The sequence below is a fragment of the Salvelinus namaycush genome, chromosome 9, assembly GCF_016432855.1.
Source record: "Salvelinus namaycush isolate Seneca chromosome 9, SaNama_1.0, whole genome shotgun sequence".
NCBI classification, from domain to species: domain Eukaryota; kingdom Metazoa; phylum Chordata; class Actinopteri; order Salmoniformes; family Salmonidae; genus Salvelinus; species Salvelinus namaycush.
The window spans coordinates 50,046,055-50,072,177 of record NC_052315.1 but is presented as its reverse complement, the minus strand read 5'-3'; the positions used below and the strand labels follow the sequence as shown (position 1 = coordinate 50,072,177).

General features: G+C 44.7%; 1 protein-coding gene across 1 annotated transcript in view; it reads right to left on the bottom strand.

The window, feature by feature from the left end:
• LOC120053528 (sodium-dependent neutral amino acid transporter B(0)AT2-like) overlaps window positions 1-26,123 on the bottom strand; it is a 40,042-nt gene that overhangs the window by 8,558 nt on the left and 5,361 nt on the right. The window contains exons 2-5 of the mRNA XM_039000661.1: window positions 17,982-18,139; window positions 15,936-16,062; window positions 15,495-15,676; window positions 1,225-1,335 (exon numbers count right to left, since the gene is read on the bottom strand). Coding sequence (XP_038856589.1) covers window positions 1,225-1,335; window positions 15,495-15,676; window positions 15,936-16,062; window positions 17,982-18,139 — 578 coding nt within the window. The remainder of the gene's footprint in view (window positions 1-1,224; window positions 1,336-15,494; window positions 15,677-15,935; window positions 16,063-17,981; window positions 18,140-26,123) is intronic.

The following is a 26,123-nucleotide window of genomic DNA, read 5'->3' as shown; positions in this document are numbered from 1 at the left end:
ACACAAGATATTACAGTTTTTAATGTCCCATTGGTCAGATAGTCTTAATCGTAGATCGTCCAGTTTGTTTTCCCATCATTGGGAAGTGGTGGTTTACCTACTTGTCTGCAAATTCTTTTCTTCATGTTGATGACGTGGATTTGGGCCTTGTCTTGACAAAGCACTATATCCTTTGCATCAGACTTATTAAACAAAAATGATTTGTAATGTTCGAGGTGAGTAATCGCTGTTCTGCTGTCCAGACTCTCTTTTTGGTCATAAGAAATGGTTGCAGAAATATTATGTACAAAATGAGTTACAAACAATGCGAAAAAACTAAACAAAATAGCACAGTTGGTTAGGAGCCCGTAAAACGGCAGCCATCCCCTCTGGCGCCATTATAATAACCACCATAGCTGGATCCTTCATACATTTTTGTACTACACAAACTTTTATGAGAACATTCAGCCCTTGAATGCTAGCTACCTAATGTTAGTCAGCAAATCAGAGTTGAAACAAGCTAGCTAGCTAGCTAAGGTGAACTAGCAGGAATATTAGCTGGCCAAGTCATATCGAAAGCTAGCTAGCTACATCATATCAAACCTGTTGTCTCGTTTGCTTAGTTAGCTAGCTAATAACCAATGCCATGGCAAGCAAGGTAGGAATTTAGCTAGCTAGCCTGTTATTCTAGCAACGACGCTAACCGTTTAGCTAGCTAGCTAACGTTAGCAAGCAAAATACATTGCTCTGAGTCTGGCTGGTACTGGCAGGAGTATAGGGGAATGTTAGTTACAGCATGGTGAGGATGAATTAAATTCGTCAACATCTTCCAAGCTAGCTAGCAACATTAGCGAAGCCAGCTGCAGTCACATATTGGCAACCTAGCAACATTACATAATTTCTCATTTCTGGGGGCAGTGGAAACGCAATTTGAGCTAGCCCACCAAGGCCAGCCCAACCTGGCTTGACTTCAAATTGCCAATGGAAACGGGGCTTAAGTTTCTGAGTGACAGAGTTTTGTGAGACTGGAAAAAAATGCTGGAACGTAAGATAATGTTATTAACCAGTTCCCATGCTTTTAAAATAACGGTTTTGTTCCCGGAACAGTATAGATCACTTCCGTTCCCGGTTCTGATTCTGTTCCTCTGAAAATGTTGTTATTTTCCAGTTTTCTGTTCTGTTCCCTGAACTGGTTCCAACCCATGCACTGTACCTTGGGTAAGCATTAGGGTTAGGATACTGTACCTTGGGTGTGAACATGTGTCGGATCCCATCCACGGATCCCTTGAGGAGCAGAGCCCTGACCAGGAAACAGATCAGCACTACGTAGGGGAACAACGAGCTGAAGTACATCACCTGTAAAACAACCACAACATAAGAACAACCTTAGTATAACTTATACATTACAAAGTGAGAGGCTGACTTGAGACTCGACCCGAAAACATCCTCAAAGACTTGAGACTTGACCCTGACTCGTGTTTAAAAAAAAATACTCTTTGACTCTGACTTGTGCTCAAAGACTTGACTTGCCTTCCGTGATTTATTGACAAGTCTGGCTTAGACCCAAAGTTTGGGGTTAATAACAAGATAGATCCTGTGCACTGATTACTTCTGTGCTTTATCTAAACGGATCTCTGAGGCTGCCTCTTGTTGTCTACTCCTGACCTGTGGACACAGAGAAATACACAGCCTTGCGGAGTGCGGACCACAGTGAGTGGAAGAATACAGAGGAAGAAGCAAGTAAGTGTGACGCAACAGAAAGGCCCTCTCCTGGGGGAGGTCTACACTCTTAAAAACAAAGGTGCTATCTTGAACCAAAAAGGGTTATTTGGCTGTCCCCATAGGAGAACCCTTTGAAGAACCCCTTTTGGTTCCAGGTAGAACCCTTTTAGGTGTCATGTAGAACTGTTTCGACAGAGGGTTCTACCTGGAACCAAAAATGTTTTTTTATCTGAAACCAAAGTGGGTTCTCCTATGGAGACTGCCACAGAACCCTTTTGGAACTCTTTTTTTCTAAGTGTAGTCTCCTGAACTGCTATAGGTGCCCACATGCATCTGGGCCGGGGCCCACACACAAGCTTTTGTCTCACTGTCCCACTAAGTTAACAGAGAGAGAGGCCTCCCTCTCCCTCTCCCTCCCCTCCCAGACTACCTGAGCCCTATGACCATGCCTCAGGACTACCTGGCCTGACGACTACTGGCTGTCCACGTCCCCAGTCCACCTGGTCGTACTGCTGATCCAGTTTCTACTGTTAAGCCTGTGGCTATGGAACCCTGACCTGTTCATCGGACGTGATTCCTTGTCGTGCTGCTGATGCAGTTTCAGCTGTTTTGCCTGCGCTATGGAACCTTGATCTGTTCACCGGTTGTGCTATCTTGTCCCGGACCTGCTGTCTCAACTCTCTCTCTCCAAAAACTGGCCCGCGAGTCCTTTTTTTTTGTCCCTCCAAAGTGTTTAGTAATTTTATATATATATATATACTGTATATATACATACAGTTGAAGTCGGAAGTTTACATACACTTAGGATGGAGTCATTAAAATTCGTTTTTCAACCACTCCACAAATTTCTTGTTAACAAACTATAGTTTTGGCAAGTCGGTTAGGACATCTACCTTGTGCATGACAGATTATTTTTGTTTACAGACAGATTATTTCACTTATAATTCACTGTATCACAATTCCAGTGGGTGAGAAGTTTACATACACTAAGTTGACTGTGCCTTTAAACAGCTTGGAAAATTATAGAAAATTACATCATGGCTTTAGAAGCTTCTGATAGGCTAATTGACATAATTTGAGTCAATTGGGAGGTGTACCTGTGGATGTATTTCAAGGCCTACCTTCAAACTCAGTGACTTTGCTTGACATTATGGAAAAATCAAAAGAAATCAGTCAAGACCTCAGAAAAACGATTATAGACCTCTACAAGTTTGGTTCATCCTTGGGAGTAATTTCCAAATGCCTGAAGGTACCACGTCCATCTGTACAAACAATAGTACGCAAGTATAAACACCATGGGACCACGCAGCCGTCATACCGCTCAGGAAGGAGACGTGTTCTGTCTCCTAGAGATGAACATACTTTGGTGCGAAAAGTGCAAATCAATCCCAGAAGAACAGCAAAGGACCTTGTGAAGATGCTGGAGGAAACAGGTACAAAAGTATCTATATCCACAGTGAAACGAGTCCTATATCGACATAACCTGAAAGGCCGCTCTGCAAGGTAGAAGCCACTGCTCCAAAACCGCCATAAAAAAGCCAGACTATGGTTTGCAACTGCAGATGGGGACAAAAATCATACCTTTTGGAGAAATGTCCTCTGGTCTGATGAAACAAAAATAGAACTGCTTGGACATAATGACCATCGTTATGTTTGGAGGAAAAAGGGAGGCTTGCAAGCCGAAGAACACCATCCAAATAGTGAAGCACGGGAGTGGCAGCATCATGTGGTTTGGGTGCTTTGCTGCAGGAGGGACTGGTGCACTCCACAAAATAGATGGCATCATGAGGCAGGAAAATTATGTGGATATATTGAAGCAAAATCTCAAGACATCAGTCAGGAAGTTAAAGCTTGGTCGCAAATGGGTCTTCTAAATGGACAATGACCCCAAGCAAACTTCCAAAGTTGTGGCAAAATGGCTTAAGGACAACAAAGTCAAGGTATTGGAGTGGCCATCACAAAGCCCTGACCTCAAACGTAAAGAAAATTTGTGGGCAGAACTAAAAAAATGTTTGCGAGCAAAGGGCCTACAAACCTGACTCAGTTACACCAGCTCTGTCAGGAGGAATGGGCCAAAATTCACCCAATTTATTGTGGGAAGCTTGTGGAAGGCTACCCGAAACGTTTGACCCAAGTTAAACAATATAAAGGCAATGCTACCAAATACTAATTGAGTGTATGTAAACTTCTGAACCACTGGGAATGTGATGAAAGAAATAGAAGCTGAAAGAAATCATTCTCTCTACTATTATTCTGACATTTCACATTCTTAAAATAAAGTGGTTATCCTAACTGTCCTAAGACAGGTCATTTTTACTAGAATTAAATGTCAGAAATTGTGAAAAACTGAGTTTAAATGTATTTGTCTAAGGTGTATGTAAACTTCCGACTTTAACTGTATATATATATATATATATATATATAAAAAATCCAAATAACTTCACAGATCTTCATTGTAAAGGGTTTAAACACTGTTTCCCATGCTTGTTCAATGAACCATATACAATTAATGAACATGCACCTGTGGAGCGGTCGTTAAGACACTAATAGCTTACAGACGGTAGGCAATTAAGGTCACAGTTATGAAAACTTAGGACAAGAGGCCCAGGGTCCCTGCTCATCTGCTTGAACGTGCCTTAGGCATGCTGCAAGGAGGTATGAGGACTGCAGATGTGGCCAGGGCAATAAATTGCAATGTCTGTACTGTGAGATGCCTAAGACAGTGCAACAGGGAGACAAGACCGACAGCAGATTGTCCTCGCAGTGGCATACCACATGTAAAAACACCTGCACAGGATTGGTACATCCGAACATCACACCGGCGGGACAGGTACAGGATGGCAACAACAACTGCCCGAGTTACACCAGGAATGCACAATCCCACCATCAGTGCTCAGACTGTCCGCAATAGGTTGAGAGAGGCTGGACTGAGGGCTTGTAGGCCTGTTGTAAGGCAGGTCCTCACCAGACATCACCGCCAACAAGGTCGACTATGGGCACAAACCCACCGTCGCTGAACCAGACAGGACTGGCAAAAAGTGCTCCTCACTGAAGGGTCACGGTTTTCTCACCAGGGGTGATGCTTGGATTCAAGTTTATTGTTGAACGAATGAGCGTTACACCGAGGTCTGTACTCTGGAGCGGAATCAATTTGGAGGTGGAGGGTCCGTCATGGTCTGGGGTGGTGTGTCACAGCATAATCGGACTGAGCTTGTTGTCATTGCAGGCAATCTCAACGCTGTGTGTTACAGGAAGACATCCTCCTACCTCATGTGGTACCCTTCCTGCAGACTCATTCTGGCATGACCCTCCAGCATGACAATGCCACCACCTATATTGCTTGTTCTGTGCGTGATTTCCTGCCAGACAGGAATGTCAGTGTTATGCCATGACCAGCGAAGAGCACGGATCTCAATCCCATTGAGAACGTCTGGGACCTGTTGGATCGGAGGGTGAGGGCTAGGGCCATTCCCCCCAGAAATGTCCGGGAACTTGCAGGTGCCTTGGTGGAAGAATGGGGTAACATCTCACAGCAAGAACTGGCAAATCTGGTGCAGTCCATGAGGAGGAGATGCACTGCAGTACTTAATGCAGCTGGTGGCCACACCAGATACTGACTGTTCCTTTTGATTTTGAACCCCCCTTTGTTCAGGGACACATTATTCCAATTCTGTTAGTCACATGTCTGTGGAACTTGTTCAGTTTATGTCTCAGTTGTTGAATCTTGTTATGTTCACACAAATATATACGCATGTTAAGTTTGCTGAAAATAAACACAGTTGACATTGAGAGGACGTTTATGTGATCGTGCCTCAATGTAATCAAGGTATGAAATGATTGTTATTTTTCACTGCAATCTCTTCCTGGGCTTAGTTGTGGTCTACAAATGATTATAATTATTTTCCGGCCTCCCGACCATTCACTCCGACAAAAATAGGCCCGGGGCTGAATCTAGTTGCCTTCCCCTGCTGTATGGGTTGAAGCTCCATTTCCCTAACCATGTCACTTTGCAGCTGAGCTGCTCTTGAACATCTACTACACACTGTATCAACCATTCATAAAATAGGAAAATAACGACCTTGGTCACAATGTATATAAAGAAGCTCCTTTCTGCTCAGAGAATCTAAAAAAAAAAGAAAATAAAAAAAGTTTTGTCACATACACCAGATAGGTGCAGTGACTACTGTACCTGCCACCCATATCTACATTTTGTATATCTGCCTCACCTATCAAAGTTTGTATCTTTATCCCATTAGATAGCATGTCATTTATGTAAGGAGAGGTCATTTCAGTCACAGATAGTAGGAGCCATCTATCACTATGGCTATGTATCATCAAGTTGTTGCTATGCAACTCAAATTATACTTTGTCAGGTCATGAGAAAAAAAGAATCTTAATTATGTGTACTGTAAGTGAGGTGTTCTTTTGTAGCTGCACGGAACTGTTGTCTATCAAGAATGCAAGCCCAAATTAGATTGAGTGGAAAATTAATAAGCCATTTAATACACATGATTAAAGTTTTTTTTCTTTCCATTTTTTGGTGAGTACACCCATAACAATCACACAAAGTAAAAGAGCGCGTATAACCATGGCAACCATGCTCCCCCTCGGTCTCTCTTGCACCCTCACACCCACACACAGAAATGAAAAATAAACTGTAGATCACAGCCTAGGAATAGGCTTTTGTGAACAAGGGGCGAAAGCGACATTAATATTCTTTTGTGTGGTAAATCCTTGATTAAGCTTCAAAGGGTCTCCCACTCTGGCCCCTTCACCAGGAGGGGAATGGAAAGTGCATGGCCATTTTCATGACCTCACGCTAGGCGACAGACGAACAGGACGTGGAAGATTGGGACACTACAGACGGTTTCCCTGTTGTCGTGCCATCGCCATGGCAGAGGACCAAGATTAAAGCACTTCTGTCTGTTTGAGAGGCCAGGGCATCCATCTTGCTTTGTCTGTGTGTGTTGTGGAGACTGTTTTTGTCTGTGTTTGTTGTGGAGACAGGGGCTTGAATAGAACCAAGCAAACACCAGACAGCTGTTGGGATAAGACCAGGGAGAGAGACAAAGGCCGGATCAAATGCTGCATTAAGATAGCACAGGATAGGGCCATGTTCCTATAAGACCAGAAATACTCTAAAGCGAGTGAAAATGGTCTTTGCTAAAATGCTCAAGGAACAATACTCTAAAAGGAGTAGAAACTTTCTTTGCTAAGACGCACAAGCGATGATAAGGACCCAATGGTGTTCTCAATGATGTTCTCTTTCAAATACTTGTTTCGATGTATCACATGTGGGGGTTTGCAAGGACCACCTACTTTCTTGGAAGTACCTAACAAAAGCATCTGTCGGAGACAGACAGGTGGGACCCTCACTTCCATAAAAGAAGCCACTCTCTGGTTGTTCTCGCTTCTCTTCCTCACGAAGAGTGTCACTACTCTAGCTCTCCTCATATCGACTGCATACCTGTTTGCCTGCTTAATCTGCTCACCATCAAACCGTGAAGGATATTGCTGATGAGCGTAGTTCTTCAGACCCTGTCGAGAGGTTGAGTAGTAACCGTAAGGTTTATGTTTACGAGTAGAAATTACATTTCTACTTCTCAGTCTCCTTTGGTAGCTAGCGTCACTGTTAGCTATTGAGACTTGGTTGACACTAGAACTGCCTGGCCTTTCAGCATAGAAGTACCCACTAGAAAACGTTGAGAACGTTGCTGGGTGTCACCATTACTATACGCATCAGATGTATATCAACCCGTAAGGTGTGCAAACATAAGCACCAATGCTTGATAGTGCATAAACAATTATAAAGGATGAATTGTATGAAGAAATATTTGTGGAAATATACCCATGTAAAAATATAACAATAGTTATTTGTTTAAAAAAATTGTTTTACTTTTATTTAACTAGGCAAGTCAGTTAAGAACAAATTCTTATTTACAATGACGGCCTACCCGGCCAAACCCGGACGACGCTGGGTAAATTGTGCGCCGCCCTCTGGGACTCCAAATCACGGCCGGATGTAATACAGCCTGGATTTGAACCAGGGGCTGTAGTGATGCCTCTTGCACTGAGATGCAGTGCCTTGGACCGCTGCACCACTCAGGATAGAGTCAAGGATTTGTTTTGTATAATTCTTCAAAGTCCTAGTGAAAAACGTAAGCCTAAAGCCAAAATAAATCCACTTATTGCATTTTGAAAGTTATTTGACGAAGGTCATAGAAACTGCAGAATATGCTCTTTATGATACTATATAGCAATCAAAATATTTTACCTGCATCAAAACATTTTACCTGCATTTAATAAAGTGATGCTCCTTTCCCTGCATCTGTCAACTCCAAGCTGCGCCAATCTCTTCATGTACAATTTGACAATTGATAATATTGGTACTCATCAGACTATCGTCAATTTAAATGTGTCTTTAGGTCAGCTTTTATTATGTGTGAAATTAGTTTAGGTATAGTTTAGGTGTAGTTTTGATGGGCCGGCTGTGTGTTACCCCTTGCTCATCCACTTGGATAGAGTCAAGGATGTTCTGCATTATTCTAAAGGCCTACTGCAACAAGTAGAATATTTTGTTTCCCTTACAATAAATGTGATTAGTAACAGTAACATCTTATTTTTACAAAGTAAAATGTAAAGAGAATGATATCAAATTATTAACATGTGCTCCACCGCTGGTAAATAGGCATAAAACAAACTCATCATTACAGCTAATTTAAATTAAATTGTGAAATAACGTGCACAATTATCACCCATTCATCCATTTGTCATTCATTGAGTGAGGAGAGACTGACACATTAGTGCCTGGCTGGGTACCAATGTCCTACTACAGCGTATTGTCTTGGCGGATTAAGTTGGAAAATAGGTGTGAAAAAAAAGGGGAAAAGGCTCCAAATACTTTTCTGTTTGTCATTTCAAAATTCGGACAAATGAGCAGTGTAAAATACAAAAGTCAGGGAAGGAGCAGGACATTGCTATTCTTTTTGGGTAATTTTTTATTTATTTACCAAACGTTTTCTGTACTGGATCAGACCTGCACAATAGTCAGGAGGAATTTTGGACCATTCCTCTTTGCAAAACTGTTTCAGTTGTCTGGTGTGAACCGCTCTCTTGAGGTCATGCCACAGCATCTCAATAGGGTTGAGGTCAGGACTGACTGGGCCACTCCAGAAGGCGTATTTTCTTCTGTTCAAGCCATTCTGTTGTTGATTTACTTCTGTCTTTTGGGTTGTTGTCCTGTTGCATCACCTAACTTCTGTTGAGCTTCAATTGGCGGACAGATAGCCTTACATTCTCCTGTAAAATGTCTTGATAAACTTGGGAATTCATTTTTTCTATCGATGATAGCAAGCTGTCCATGCCCTGAGGCAGCAAAACAGCCCACAACCATGATGCTCCCTCCACCATACTAAAGTTGGGATGAGGTTTTGAAGTTTGTGCTTTCTATGCCTTATTTTCTCCACACATAGTGTTGTGTGTTCCTTCCAAACACAACTTTAATCTGTCCACAGAATATTTTGCCAGTAGCGCTGTGGAACATCCAGGTGCTCTTTTGCGAACTTCAGACGTGTGCAGCAATGTTTTTTTTGGACAGCAGTGGCTTCTTCCGTGGTGTCCTCCCATGAACACCATTCTTATTTAGTGTTTTACGTATCGTAGACTCGTCAACAGAGATGTTAGCATCTTCCAGAGATTTCTGTAAGTCTTCAACTGACACTCTAGGATTCTTCTTAACCTCATTGAGCATTCTGCACTGTACTCTTGCAGTCATCATTGCAGGATGGCCACTCCTAGGGAGAGTAGCAACAGTGTTGAAATTTGAATGTGTCTTACCGTGGACTGACTTTTAGAGATACTTTTGTAATCCTTTCCAGCTTTATGCAAGGCAACAAATCTTAATCTTAGGTCTTCTGAGATCTCTTTTGTTCGAGGCATGGTTCACACCAGGCAATGCTTCTTGTGAATAGCAAAGTGTTTTTTTATGGGGCAGCTCTAACCAAAATCTCCAATCTCGTCTCATTGACTCGACTCCAGGTTAGTTGACTCCTGACTCCAATTAGCTTTGGAGAAGTCATTAGCCTAGGGGTTCACAGACTTTTTCCTACCTACACTGTGAATGTTTAAATTATCTATTCAATATTAGACAAAAAAATAAAATAATTTGTATATTATCAGTTTAAGCACACTATTTTTGTCTATTGTTGTGACTTAGATAAAGATCAAATGAAATGTTATGTCAAATTTATGCAGAAATCCAGGTAATTCCAAAGGGTTCACATACTTTCTCTTGCCACTGTATGGCGGTTCCAGTTTTAAGTCATGCTGCAAGGCTAACTTGGCTATCTTGCTGAGAGGCAAGCTAACTTCACTAGCATATCCTACCAGCAATATGGTAGCATTGCTGGCTCCCTTCTCTAGTCTAGTTAACCTGCGTTCACCCATTGTGTTAACTACACCGACCCTCTCAGCCTTCATGGCACTGTCGATCGCGGGAGAACATTTTCAATCACTTGGTTTCCTTCAGCCAGCACTGAGCTAGCCACGGCACACCTTCACCACAAGGTAGCTGCTAGCTAACTAACGCCCCACTAGGCTCATGGCTATAGCGTTATAAGGTGATCAAAATTGCTAGCAGTTAGCCACAAGGCTCCTAACTACAAGACCCCATCCCATTTTCCCCATTTTGTTACATTACAGCCTTATTCTAAAATTGATTAAATAAAAATGTTTCATTATCAATCTAAACACAATACCCCATAACGACAAAGTGATAACAGATTTTTAGAAATTTTTGCAAATGTATTAAAAAGTATTTATTTTATTTATTTACATAAGTATTCAGACCCTTTGCTATGACACTCGAAATTGAGCTCAGGTGCATCCTGTTTCCATTGTTCACCCTTGAAATGTTTCTACAACTTGATAGGAGTCCACCTGTGGTAAAGTTAATTGATTGGACATGATTTGGAAATGCACACATCTGTCTATAATAAGGTCCCACAGTTGACAGTGCATGTCAGAGCAAAAACCAAGCCATGAGGTCAAAGGAACTGTCTGTAGAGCTCTGAGACAGGATTGTGTTGAGGGACAGATCTGGGGAAGGGTACGACAACATTTATGCAGCATTGAAGGTCCCCAAGAACACAGTGGCCTCCATCCTTCTTAAATGGAAAGAGGTTTGGAACCACCAAGACACTTCCTAAAGCTGGCTGCCTGGCCAAACTCAGCAATCGGAGGAGAAGGGCCTTGGTCAGGGAGCTGACAAAGAACCCGATGGTCACTCTGACAAAGCTCCAGAAACTGGATCAGCAGCACAGCACAGTAGCACGTCTGTTGAACAGGTCAGGGTTTCATAGTCGCAGGCAGAAGCGCAGAAATTGGATCAGCACCACAATCAGCAGCATGTTCTTGTGCTTGCGGCTCCATGATAGCGGGGGAAGATTCCCATCCTCTATACATAAGGAACATGGCCAGGAGGCGCTCGAGGACCTGTGAGCACTGCAGACAGCTTACGAGAGCAGGTCTGAAGAAGAGGCTGAAACGTGCTTCTATCTCGATAGCCCCTCTTGCCTCAGAGCCAACAGCAACAGCTGAGGCTCAGCTCTCCGCAACTGAGCCCAGTTGGGGTGAGTCATTGGTAGCCTTGACTCCCTCCCCTCACTATCTGACGACGTAGTGTCACGGGAAGGCGAGTTAGGGGATGACGAGGATGACTATGGGATTACAAAGATCAAAGAGATTGCGCAGGAATTGGGGACTGACGTCTCCCGCCCACTCACGCATGCAGACCCCTCCTTCAGTGGGGTTTGGCCTCCTTCATGTCTGCAAGTGGGGCACGGCCAGACTCGACATCAAGTCTTCTGTAGGCGCTCAGGGCTGGCAAGGAACATATACGATGGGAAGAGACTCCAGTCCCATACAGCCCCGATAAAGGAACTACACCCTGCAGTACCAGCTTGCCTCAGGGAAGCTAAGAGCGTGTGGAAAAAACCCTCACTAACAGGATTCGTGCTAAAAGTACCCCGAGTCTGGACATACACATCATGGAGGAATCTGTGTTTGGCAACCCTCCCATGGTGTAGCCATCACTCACTCACCACCTCAGCCCCTCACGCCGTGTTATTAATGACTCACTCCTTGGGAAGGTAGAGTGCTTAACTGCCTCCGTTTCTCAGAAGAATGTACAAGGCATCAGCCCAAGCAATTAGAGCTCTCAATGTGACCTCTTTATTGTTGGCATATCAGGCTACTTGGAGGAGGTGGGGAAAGCAACTGGACTCAGAGACCCTAGACACAGATGTTTGGGAGGAGATCTGTATGATTACAGACCTGAGCCTCCTTGCCTCCCATAGTGCCGTCCAAGGCTGTGGTCGTACCATGAACCTAGAGGTGGAAGGAGAAAAGGCACTTTGGCTGAGCATATCCAGCTTATCAGATACGGGAAAAGTGGACCTTCTGGATGCCACAGTGACACCCAAGGAGTTGTTCGAGCCTATTGTCGCCGCTGTGTGGCAGAAGTGTGACATTCGCAAAAAGGAAGCCAAAGCCTTCAACTTCTACCCACCCTGCAGACCTGGGCAGAAGTTGGCAGCCCGTTGGTTCCTAAATCTCGCCACAGCCTCACAGCTGGGAGGGAGCAACAAGCTGGCCTTGGGGAACTGAGATCCCCGGCTATGCAGCGGTCTGCCATGACTCAGGCTTGGCCCCTTAATCAGGCCAAACCTGTAGGGAAGCTGTCTTACCCTTCAGACGCAGCAAGGATCCACCCCTTCTATCCCTCCTAGGGGAGGTAAGAAGGGTCCGCCATCCTAGGGCACAGCCCTGGCGGCTGAGGAGGATAGTGTGCAAGGTCTATGGCACTCTGCCCTACCCTCTCTCTTCGGGTTAAACGGTTGCTACTCCTTCCCTCTCCAAGTTTCGTAGCAGTGGGAAGGCAGGGCTGCGTTAAGACAAAACCCTATTCTTTGTACAGCAGCTCACTTTTGTGACCATGCTCACATGAGAAAATGGAGGAGACACTTTTTGTTCCCCCCTGAGTGCCTCCTCCTGAAAGCCTTCTCAGGTTTTCAGCCAAGGGCAGCAGAACATTAAGAAAACTTTCCATAAAAAAAACACAAGAAAACGTTATTAACATTCAAAGAACGTTCTAAGAATGTGATTTAAAAACATATACATTATGTTCTCAGTGTCAACAACACTATCTCGATCCTCTATCTTGTTAAGTGTGTTCATGTGTTGGCCACGCCGACTAATTGTCTACACCTGATCTTAATGAGAGCTTGTTTCCTTTGAAATGGGGTCTGTTTGCATAGACTAAAATGAACAGTCTTTAAAAAACAAAACAGCTTCCTAGCTCCATCCTGGTGGGCTTAGTGGACTAATTCCATGGATAGAGAGCAGAAAACCATAGGTTTAAACCTCACTGATGCTATGCCACAATAAAAAAGAAATGTGTTTGCATGATTAATGCCTAAGCAAATTAATTACGATGTGTCCCATCTGTGCTTGGAGTTCATAACAGTTGAACTAAGCTAGGAGTGTTATTAAAAGTCTTATTGAAACATATTTTCACAAAATTATATAATTACCCTTCAAATAACCTAATATATCTGTTCTCAGAACGTTAATAAAACCTCCTAGGAAAACTTTGAGGGAACCATAGTAAAACAGTCTCAGAACCTCCCTGCAACCAAAAAATGAACGTTCCCATAAAAAGTTACATTTTCAATTGCGTTCTCAGAACATTTAAAAACCTTTCTGTTTCACCAGTCAGGAAACGTATGGCTTCATTCTCAGAACCAACGTTCACACAACTTCTAAGGAACCAAATGTGCTAGCTGGGGGGGGGCGTTTAAAATGTTCCTTCCCAGGGCCCGAGACTTGGTTTGTCTGGCCATGCACTGCTGAAGTCTTAGTAAAACTCCTTGTATGCTATTTCTGTCTCCCTCGAGTTATGAGGGGGTCCCTGATGAATGTGCTGTCACAAAATGGTTTCCCAGCCCCAAAAATATTGAGAACATGCCATAGCGATGAAACAATTATCCATCCTCACACAGATGATTTAACATTCGGAACATAGCCGGTGAGAAAAGAAAAAAATATATACAGTATATAAAAAAATATATAGAAAGAGACAGGCCTGTGAGTCTTGAAAAGACTGCCAGCCCCTAATACACACTCAGTTGGTGTGTTTTTCTCGTGGAAAAGCTGTGTGACTATACAGATTGTTCTATCCTACACTCTGTTTTACATGGTCCTATGCTCCTTGCAGGATCTTTTGGACTGAGAGAAGGTTCATCTTGTTAAGTTCATTTTGCCGCTTTCTCGGCCTGCCAAGTCCCCGACAGTGACACAGTTTATCCATAACTGTAGTGTAGTCTCTAAGGGGGGCACATCGCTTAAGCCCAGTCTAAGCTGTTAGCTTGTCGTGGGACGTGTGCTTAAATCCTTTCACAGCGGCTATTAGCCACTGAAAAGTGTGGAGACGGCATATTGCTCCTTTTGCTTCACTGCCCTTGGCGTCCCTAAGTGTATGGGGATTTTTCAGGTTAATGTACTTAACCAATCTTTGACCCGGTCAACTTTTCCCCCATTGTCGCACCTTGGAGCCTATGGCTTTTTGCCTGTTGCCTTAACTAGAAGGGCGTCCCTGTCGTTGTCCAGTGTGTACGGTTCACATTTACTTGGATTGTAGGTGAGGTCGGGCAAGGGTGTCATGCTCTTCGCTCATTGGGCAACCACCCTTAGAAGAGGGTGGGCCCGTCTCTTTTTGACAATATCCTGCCGGATCATGGGACCATAATATTTATTTATAATAGTGCAAGGGTGATAGCCTTCGGAGGGGCCAGGAAGGGCCCTCTCCTACAGGGGGGTTTACCTCTTGGACACTGTTTTTGGGACGTCTCATTATACTGAGATTTTGTGCTTCCCCTCACTTTGTTATGAGGTTTCTCCCAATGGGTTATCTCTGCACCTTCTCAGAGCTTCGGGACCTCTGAGGGTGGCTGATGTTGGGACTTCCCTGGCTTCGGAGAGCCTGTTATGCAAAACGGGAGTTGGCCATATCCCCACGTGATATATCGAAATGACTATTTGAAAGTGGGTTTCTTGCGTAACCCCGGTTATCTGATAACATGAGTGAGATGTAGCCCCGCATTCAGAGCGTAAGGAAGGGAAGCATGATTGAGAATAACCAGAGGGTAGGAGACTGGCTCCTTTATGGAAGTGAGGATGGATAAACATGGATAAAGGATCAAGATGACCTGCTAAAGAAGATGGCAACGGATGCAGATCAATGTCGACTGTTAGCCAGTTTGGCTAATCCATCCGGATGCTAGTCACGCTACTGTCAACTTGGCTACAGTAACATCCAAACCCGGATCACATGAGCTCCAGATCATTTCCAGTCAGTTATCATTAGGAAGACCTGTCAAGGTCTATCAGGTATACCCAGGGGCGGCAGGGTAGGCTAGTGGTTAGAGCGTTGGACTAGTAACCGAAAGGTTGCAAGTTCAAATCCCTGAACAAGGCAGTTAACCCACTGGGCCATCATTGAAAATAAGAATTTGTTCTTAACTGACTTGCCTAGTTAAAAAAAGGTAGAAAAATACAGTAATTAACAAGCTTTCCCTCACTACTCACATTTGAATGGCTAACTGACTAAACCAGGTATACAGTAACTATCTAGCAAGCTCTCTCTCACAAACCTGCTCTTTTTCTTACTTGCAGACTGTTAAGTCAATATCCCATCTCATTACCCCCCCCCCATTTACTCTCTCACTCTCTCTCACCTTTCCGGAGGACTGGATGCCCTTGATCATGGCGAGGCAGACGATGGACCAGGCGGCCAGCAGACAAATGGTCATCCTCCAGTTGAGGCCTCCGCTCTCAGAGATGGAGTCAGAGATGTTCAAAGCCTCACGGTACCAGTAGTAGGTGGTGGCCGAACTCTTCTCACACTCAGGCACCACAACTGGAGGGAGGAGGGACAGACAAAATTGTGGTCGTTGCTGATTAGACTTAGAGCACGCTTTATAATGGATTACGGTGTGTCTACAGTATGGCTAATGGCTTACTGTATCGCTTTCACTGGGAAGTATCTAAGCACTATGACTTTATTACCTGTTTTTTTTATGAACTTGTATGCTAGTTATGAAGAGCCACCTGTATAGTTCTCGCCTCTTGTGTAATGAAGAGCATGTGCTGGATGAAGGTGAGTGTGTGTGTCTTACACATTGTGGTTTTGTTATTGACCAGGGGACACTCGTGCCACGGCAGAGGCTGCTGGAAGGACTGGGAGAAGTAGAAGAGACTCCACCCAATGATCACATTGTAGTAGAGGGCCACAAAGAAGCACACCTGCAGAACAAAAAGATATAGTGTTGAATACACACACACACACCAACTTTGAGGTCAGAATTTGAACACCCACAATGTTAAATTGAACACTTTCTTAGGAATTATATTTGACCCACCAAAACAGTGTTAAACTAACACTTTTCAAAGTGTTGATAAACCAACACCCCCAGATAAACCAACACCCTAACAATGTGGGTGTTGCAAATGTTGACTTGAGACATGGATGTTGTAATTCCTATTGGAATCCAGCCATTCAGTCTGAATGCTATGGTGATTTGTCAAACAAGATTACCTAAACCATCTAAACTGGAAGAACAGTCTCAGTAATGGGTGCAATAAGCCCAACCACTTACAGATTGAATTAGAAAAATGTCAGTTATTTATCTTAGATCAATTAATCAATCAATATGCACGCAGAAAGACATTATAAAAATTAAAAAATATTATAAAATCTACCTGCAAAAAAGCATGCTGGGAAATAGGATTATGAGACCCCTCCCAAGTATTTTTCACTCTGAGAGAGTTAACGGAAATGAACTCAACACAGTTGAGTAACAACCACACCACGAAGTGTTGATTCATCTGTGATTCAATTAACACTTCTTTTATTCACTGCAGGTGGCGTCAATTTCAATCCCACTGGTGTTAACCCCACTAGAATCATCACTCCGATGTAATGCTCACAACACTTTTACCTCAACACCGAGTGTAACTGATTGAGGTTTACAACTAGGTTATGGTGATGCCCATCTACTGTTGGACTATGGTGAGAGAGCAGAAAGAGGCAGAGATGCAATTAGGTTTAAGAGTCTTTATATATTCAGGTGATGATACATGGCATGGAATGATTGACAGTTGCTGACATGAGACTTTGTCTTGAATTGGATGGACTAGCCGGTGGGTCTGTAGCAGTGGAGGCTGCTGAGGGGAGGACGGCTCATAATAACGGTTGGAAGGGAGCAAATGGAATGGCATCAAACACAAGGAAACCATGTGCGATGTATTTGACATCATTCCACCTATTCCGCTCCAGCAATTACCACGAGCCCATCCTCCCCAATTAGGGTGCCACCAACCTCCTGTGGTCCGTAGAGTATGTTTGCATGGCTTCTATTTCAATGACGCATACTGTTTCTTGGTGTGAGAGTTGTATGACGTGCCCAATTGCTCAACTGTGTCTGGGTGAAGCACCCCGGATTGAAAAGAGGTGCCCTCAAACCTGCCCGTTTAAATACCTGGCCATAGCGTTATATAGCGGGGACACCTTCAACGAGTGCCCTCCATCTTCACGTGACCATAGAGTTGGGTAGGGGGCACACCTGCCACGAATGCCCTCTCCCCACCTCCACATCACCGATCAGGGAATTCTGAACACAGAGATTTTAACCACAAATTTGCTGTGCACAATCCAAATCATTACTACCTGAACACAATCAATCCATCTAAAGTTATCGTTATAATGCTTTTATCAATAAACACATATTGACAGCAACTTGACAGCAACCCAAACCTAAACCCCAGAGGAGCAAGGCCAGGGCAACACACTAGTTAAACAACACAGATCCTGAATACAGAACACTGATCTACATTAAACCATGCTCGACCAACACGTGTTGTCATGGTGGACACGTACTGCCAGTTAGTTCGCAGAAAGGTGTCATGCCCTATTAAATACCCAGAATTTCCTCTGCTCTAACCTGTTACTCTTTAAAGCAGCTTGTCTTGTCCTTTCTCAATTATTGTCCTTCGTCTGTCTCTCTGTGTGTGTGTGTGTGTGTGTGTGTGTGTGTGTGTGTGTGTGTGTGTGTGTGTGTGTGTGTGTGTGTGTGCATGCAAAAAAATCCTTCTCGTTGGTGTGTGCTTTCCCCTGTTTCTAAGGTGTGGTGCCCATAGTGGTAGTGGCAGTGCCGCTGACTCACCACACAGCTGGCAAACCCGATGCCCCCGAGACGAGGGCTGATGTAGTTCCACACCCCGATGCTGCCCCTGCGGACCCGCTGCCCCACTGACAGCTCCAGGAAGAACAGGGGGATCCCAATCACAATCAGAAGGATCAGGTAGGGCACCAAGTACGCCCCTGTGGAGAAGAAGAAACAGACCAGGGTCAGAAACAGTATCTCTCACACACACACACACACACACACACACACACACACACACACACACACACACACACACACACACACACACACACACACACACACACACACACACACACACACACACACACACACACACACAATGTAGTGACTGCACACCACACCAGTTTCTGCCTCGTTGTGTCCTAGCATGACTCAAGTAATTTTCCCTCATCATGGTGTGTGGTGCCACCAAATAGTATATCAAGCAGGAATTTACTCAGGACTCAAATTACCCAAATTGAGCTGTGGTTACTTGAGTCCACATCAGAGAGATAACATTCCTTATTTCCTTTATAGGGAGAATAGGGAGAATTACTAAGACACAGCCCGTAATAGCACAGCTCTGTAAAACACAGGGTCTGTCTGTCTGGGAAGATACTCTCAGGGCATCAGAACATACTCAGAAGACATGAGACTGCAACTGGAAGACACATGGTAGATAGAGATCACATAAAAACCTTTGTTCAAAGGAAATGGTGGTTGGCATGAAGCATGTACTATAATCTTTCAATGTTTTTACTGCCAGAGCCATATTGCCACAAATAACTGGAAGAGATTAATACAATGTATAGTCAGTAGATCACTTGAATGAAAACAAACCTCCAATCCTTTAACTGTTTCGCTTCTAACTAATTGAACCGCAAAGTCACTCATTGTGAATCAGAACTAAGGATATCACATCTGACAATAAGCTATAGTTTCAAAACAAAGTCTGTTTTTGTCTGGAAAACAGGAGAAAAGTCACTGGTTGAGGAAAATTTGGTCACTGGTTTCAGCCTCGCGAAAACAAGACTAGCTGGCCCGGAATGGCAGATAGGCCTACTCGTCAACCTGTATCTTCTCTCATACTGGCTCAACATGTTTCCAACCCCACTGATCATTTTTTACCTTTTTCAATCATCCAGTTTGTTGACGACACAACAGCGGTAGGCCTGATTACCAACAATGACGAGACAGCCTATGGGGAGGAGGAGAGAGCCTTGGCGGAGTGGTGCCAGGAAAATAACCTCTCGCTCAAACAAAACAAAGGAGCTGATCATGGACTACAGGAGACAGCAGAGAGAGCATAACCCTATCCACGTCGACGGGGACGCAGTGGAGCGAGTCAAAAGCTTCAAGTACATTACTGACGACCTGAAATGGTTCCCTTCACACAGACAGCGTGGTGAAGAAGGCTCAACAGCACCTCTTCAATCTCAGGAGGCTGAAGAATTTTGTCTTGGCCCCTAAGACCCTCACAAACTTCTACAGGTGCATCATTGAGAGCACCCTGTCGGGCTGTAGCACCGCCTGGTACGGCAACTGCAGCGTCTGCAACCGGGATGGTGCGGTCAGCCCAACACATCATCAGTGGCACACTGCTTGCCCTACAGGACATCTACAGTACCCGGTGTCACAGGAAGGCCAAGAAGATCATCAAAGACCTCAGCCACCGGAGCCACAGCCTGTTCACCCTGCTACCATCTTAGGAGACAGTACAGGTGCATCAAAGCTGGGACGAGAGACTGATAAACAGCTTTTATCTCCAGGCCATCAGAGAGTTAAATATTCACCATTAACCGGCCTCCGCCTAGTACTCTTCCCTGAACCTTAGCAACTGTTACTAGCCGACTACCACCCGGTACTACACCCTGCACCTTAGAGACCGCTTTGCCCTATGTATATAGAGTCATTGAACACTGGTCACTTTAATAATGTTTACATGCTGTTTTAACGACTTTATATGTATATACTGTATTCTAGTTACGGCTCATCCTATATACGTAACTACTGCTGTACACACCTTTTCCATTAATATACAGTGACTTCAGATTTACAGCCCTTGACTTTTTCCACATTTTGTTATGTTACAGCCTGAACTTAAAATGGACTCAATTGAGATTTTTTGCTCACTGGCCTACACACAATACTCCATAATGTCGAAGTGGAAAGATGCTTTTCAAATATTTTACCGAATTAATTCAAAACAAATGTTATTTGTCACATGTGCCGAATAAAACAGGTGTAGAGCTTAACCAACAATGCAGTTCAATAAATAGAGTTAATAAAATATTTGCTAAATAAACAAAAGTAAAAGAAAAGATTACATAACAACAATGAGGCTAAATACAGGGGGTACCGGTACCGAGTTAATGTGCTGGGGTACAGGTTAGTCAAGGTCATTTGTACAGGTAGGTAAGCGGTAAAGTGACGATGCATGGACAATAAACAGTGAGTAGCTGTACATAGTCCGTGGTGCCCTTTGATTAATTGTTCAGCAGTCTAAAGGCTTGGGGGTAGAAGCTGTGAAGGAGCCTTTTGGTCCTAGACTTGGCGCTCCGTTACCGCTTGCCATGCAGTAGCAGAGAGAACAGTCTTGGGTGACTGGAGTCCTTGACAATTTTTGGGGCCTTCCTCTGACACTGCCTAGTACAGTTGAAGTCGGAAGTTTACATACACCCTAGGCAAATACATTTAAACTCAGTTTTCACAATTCCTGACATTTAATCCTAGTAAAAAGTACCTGTCTTAGATCAGTCAGGATCAACACTTTATTTTAAGAATGTGAAATGTCAGAATAATAGTAGAGAGAATGATTTATTTCAGCTTCTATTTCTTTCATCACATTCCCAGTGGGTCAGAAGTTTACATACATTCAATTAGTATTTGGTAGCATTGCCTTTAAATTGTTTAACTTGGGTCAAATGTTTCGGGTTTCCAAAAGCTTCCCACAATAAGTTGGGTGAATTTTGGCCCATTCCTCCTGACAGAGCTGGTGTAACTGAGTCAGGTTTCTAGGCCTCCTTGCTCGCACACACTTTTTCAGTTCTTCCCACACATTCTCTATAGGATTGAGGTCAGGGCTTTGTGATGGCCACTCCAATACCTTGACTTTGTTGTCCTTAAGCAATTTTGCCACAACTTTGGAAGTATGCTTGGGGTCATTGTCCACTTGGAAGACCCATTTGCGACCAAGCTTTAACTTCCTGACTGATGTCTTGAGATATTGCTTCAATATATCCACATAATTTTCCTAATTATGTGACGCCATCTATTTTGTGAAGTGCACCAGTCCCTCCTGCAGCAAAGCACCCCACAACATGATGTTTCCACCCCCGTGCTTCACAGTTGGGATGGTGTTCGTCGGCTAGCAAGCCTCCCCCTTTTTCCTCCAAACATAACGATGGTCATTATGGCCAAACAGTTCTATTTTTGTTTCATCAGACCAGAGGACATTTCTCCAAAAAGTACGATCTTCGTCCCCATGTGCAGTTGCAAACCATAGTCTGGCTTTTTATGGCCATTTCAGAGCAGTGGCTTCTTCCTTGCTGAGCGGCCTTTCAGGTTATGTCGATATAGGACTAGTTTTACTGTGGATATAGATACCTCTGTACCTGTTTCCTCCAGCATCTTCACAAGTTCCTTTGCTGTTGTTCTGGGATTGATTTACACTTTCGCACCAAAGTACATTCATCTCTAGGAGACAGAACGCGTCTCCTTCCTGAGCGGTATGACGGCTGCATGGTGTTTATAATTGCGTACTATTGTTTGTAGAGATAAACGTGGTACCTTCAGGCGTTTGGAAATTGTTCCCAAGGATGAACCAGACTTGTGGTCTACAATTTTTTTTCTAAGGTCTTGGCTGATTTCTTTTGATTTTCCCATGATGTCAAGCAAAGAGGCACTGAATTTGAAGGTAGCCTTGAAATACATCCACATGTACACCTCCAATTGACTCAAATTATGTCAATTAGCCTATCAGAAGCTTCTAAAGCAATGACTTGCCAAAACTATAGTTTGTTAACAAGAAATTTGTGGACTGGTTGAAAAACTAATTTTAATTACTCCAACCTAAGTGTATGTAAACTTCCGACTTCAACGATATATATATATATACTGTATATACAGTTGAAGTCGGAAGTTTACATACACTTAGGATGGAGTCATTAAAACAAATTTTTCAACCAGTCCACAAATTTCTTGTTAACTAACTATAGTTTTGGCAAGTCGGTTGGGACATCTACTTTTTGCATGACACAAGTCATTTTTCCAACAATTGTTTACAGACAGATTATTTCACTTATCATTCACTGTATCACAATTCCAGGAAACATCAAAGAGTTTAAATGAAAATAACGGCAGATCCATAAAATGTCCTTGTATAGTAGTAGATCTAATTAAGTTTAGAGAATTCTAAATTAATATCAAAGGGGCCTTTATACAATTATAATGCAGGGTTAATTTAAAAAATATATGTTTTAAAATGTATATGTTTATTAAGTAGTCATGCTTGTCTCAGACCAGCGCGAAACGATGCTGAAATAGTTGACCACACGCAGGTAGACTATTGCTTGTTGGGCGGATTTTCACACCTACAGTAGCCGGGCTATTAAACTAATTGTTGGATAACAGATCGGCTCTCGGAACTCACTAACACTCTTTACCATGTGTGTTTCAATTCTCACTCACACTCACTCACACACTTGCTGACATTTACTCCTCGGGTACTGACCAGTTGCACCCTCTATAACCACTGTTTATATAATTTGACCCTGCTGGTCATCTATGAATGTTTGAAAAGTTATCTAGCCTGTATGGCCATGTACTCTTACAATCTCCAACCAATGTGCACCTTCATCAGATAAACTGCAACATGTCGGTGTCAGGGTTTACCAAAATTGGACCCAGAAGCAGACCAGGACAAGGTGAGTATGAAGATGGTGAGTATTTATTAATAAATGAGAACGTGGAGGTAGATAGTTCCAGGTGGTGGAGCGGGCAGCGGAGGTGTGTTGATGGGATTGGATAGGCAGATCCAAGGGATAAACAAAAACTGGCGACGAGCAGACAGGGATGGGATATGGGTTCCGGGTGAATGGCTGTAGACAGAACAAACGGAGGTAAGTTAAAGGCAAGCAAGACGTACAAAACAACAAAACAAACTCTATCAACTGGAGGCTGGTTCGTGGGCACAACATACTGTTCATGGCTAACGATCCGGCAGGGAATGGATGTCAGGTCCGGGCTTAAGAAGAGGAGAGATGATGATCAGGACCAGGTGTGCAGATAGCTGATGGGATACAGGTGCGGGTAATCAGAACTCTCCCAACTGGCTACATTGCCCGGCAACCAGACAGGGTGCGTTCCAGGACGCCGGAAAAAACACTCCAGGACAGAACACAGGCAAAAAACAGACTCAGGAAACGGGATTCGTGACAGTACCCCCCCTCCGACGAACGCCACCGGAGCGCCAGGGTGGAGGCGGTAAAAGTCACAAAGCAGGTCATCGTCAAGGATCTGACGCCGAGGAATCCAACTCCTCTCCTCTGGACCATATCCTTCCCAATCCACTAAATACTGGAACCCTCGACCCCGCCGTCTGGAGTCCATGATACGGCGCACCGTGTAGGCAGGACCACCTCCGATCATCCGAGGAGGAGGAGGACGAGGAGGAGGGGGCAACAGAGGACTGAGAAGAACCGGCTTGAGGCAGGAGACATGAAAGGTGGGGTGTACTCTAAGCGTTGCCGGCAATTTGAGTCGGACCACAACAGGGTTAATGATTCTCTCCACCACAAACGGACCAATGAACCTTGGTGACAGTTTCCTCGACTCAGTCCGTAGAGGAAGATCCCGTGTAGCCAACCAAACCTTATCTCCGATGGTATAAGCGGGAGCAGGAATACGGCGACGATTCGCCTGGATCTGATACCGGTCAGAAACTCTAAGGAGGACCTTCCTGGCCCGATGCCAGGTCCGGTGGCAACGACGAATGTGGGCCTGGACAGAAGGAACCGAGAGATCCCTCTCCTGAGAAGGAAACAAGGGAGGTTGGTATCCATACAGGCATTGGAAGGGGGACATCCCAGTGGCAGATGAAGGAAGGGTATTATGGGCATACTCGACCCAGGGTAATTGAGATGACCAAGAGGTGGGATCAGAGGAGACAAGACAACGTAGCGTAGACTCCATCTTCTGGTTGGCTCTCTCCGCCTGACCATTAGATTGTGGGTGAAATCCAGAAGTGAGACTGACTGTAGCTCCAATGGCCAAACAGAAGGATCTCCAGACAGCAGAGGTAAACTGAGGACCACGGTCAGAAACAATGTCACTGGGCAATCCGTGGACCCTGAAAACCTCCCTAACAAGGATCTCGGACGTCTCCGTGGCAGATGGAAGCTTGGAGAGAGGGACAAAATGAGCAAACTTGCTGAATCTGTCCACAATGGTCAGAATGACCGTGTTCCCAACAGAAGAGGGCAATCCCGTGACAAAATCCAGGGCCAGATGCGACCAAGGTCGCCGAGGAATAGGTAGGGGGTGAAGAAGCCCAGAGCTGGGCCGATTGGTACTCTTGTTCTGCGCACAAACAGGACATGCGGCAACAAACCTCCGGGTATCTTCTCCCATGGCAGGCCACCAAAATCGTCTGCGCAGTAGCGCCATAGTCCGAGCAACGCCAGGGTGACAAGCTATCTTGCTGGCGTGGAACCACTGAAGGACAGCAGAACGGACCGACTCAGGCACGAACAACCGACCGGGTGGACCGTTACCGGGGCCGGGCTGCGTCCGAAGGGCCGCCATCACATCCTCCTCAATCCTCCATGTAACGGCTCCCACGACAAGGTTCTGGGGAAGAATTGTCTCAGTCTTGGCCCCACTCTCATCCGTCTTGGAGAACATCCGGGACAAGGCGTCCGCTTTGCCGTTCTTCGACCCAGGTCGGAACGTCAGGGAAAAATTGAAACGTCCAAAAAACAACGCCCACCTGGCCTGACGGGAGTTGAGACGTTTAGCCGATTGCACGTAAGCCAGATTCTTGTGGTCCGTCCAGACCACAAACGGTTGCTCCGCTCCCTCCAACCAGTGACGCCACTCCTCCAAGGCAAGCTTCACAGCGAGAAGCTCCCGGTTACCCACATCGTAGTTTCTCTCAGCTGGTGAAAGACGACAAGAGTAGAAGGCGCAGGGATGGAGTTTACCGTCAGTAGAGCTACGCTGGGACAGGATGGCGCCCACCCCCACATCAGACGCGTCCACCTCAACAACAAACTGACGGGAAGTGTCAGGTTGAGAGAGAATCGGGGCGTTGGTGAATCGGCTCTTCAAGTCCAGAAATGCTCGGTCTGCCTCAGGAGTCCAACAGAAATTCCTGGTACAAGACGTCAAGGCAGTAAGAGGAGCGGCCACCCGGCTGTAATCCCGGATAAACCTCCGATAGAAGTTCGCAAATCCCAGGAATCTCTGGAGCTGCAATCTCGTACCGGGCTGGCCCCAATCCCGAACCGCCCGAACCTTCTCTTGGTCCATCTTGATCTCTCCCCTGGAGATGATGTACCCGAGGTAGGACGTAGTGTGGGCGTGAAAATCACACTTCTCAGCCTTCACGAACAGACGGTTCTCCAATAACCGCTGCAGGACCTGCTTGACATGCTGGACGTGGCTAGAAAGCTCCCTCGAGAAGATGAGGATATCATCCAGGTAAACGAACACAAAAATACCAATCATATCTCTCAGCATGTCATTCACCATACTTTGGAACACAGCAGGAGCGTTGGTCAGTCCAAACGGCATCACCTGGTACTCGAAATGTCCCATAGGTGTATTGAACCCAGTCAACCACTCGTCCCCCTCTTTGATCCGAACCAAATGATAAGCATTGCGTAGGTCAAGCTTCGTAAACACCGTAGCACCCTGTAATGAGTCGAACGCAGAGCTCATCAAGGGCAGGGGATACTTGTTTTTGACCGTAATATCATTCAAACCCCGATAATCAATACACGGTCGAAGTGAGCCATCCTTCTTGCTCACAAAAAAGAATCCTGCTCCCAGGGGTGATGACGAGGGGCGAATGAGACCTGCAGCTAGAGACTCCTTGATGTAGGTCTCCAAGGCCTCACGCTCAGGTCGAGAGATACTGTATAATCGTCCCTTGGGAAA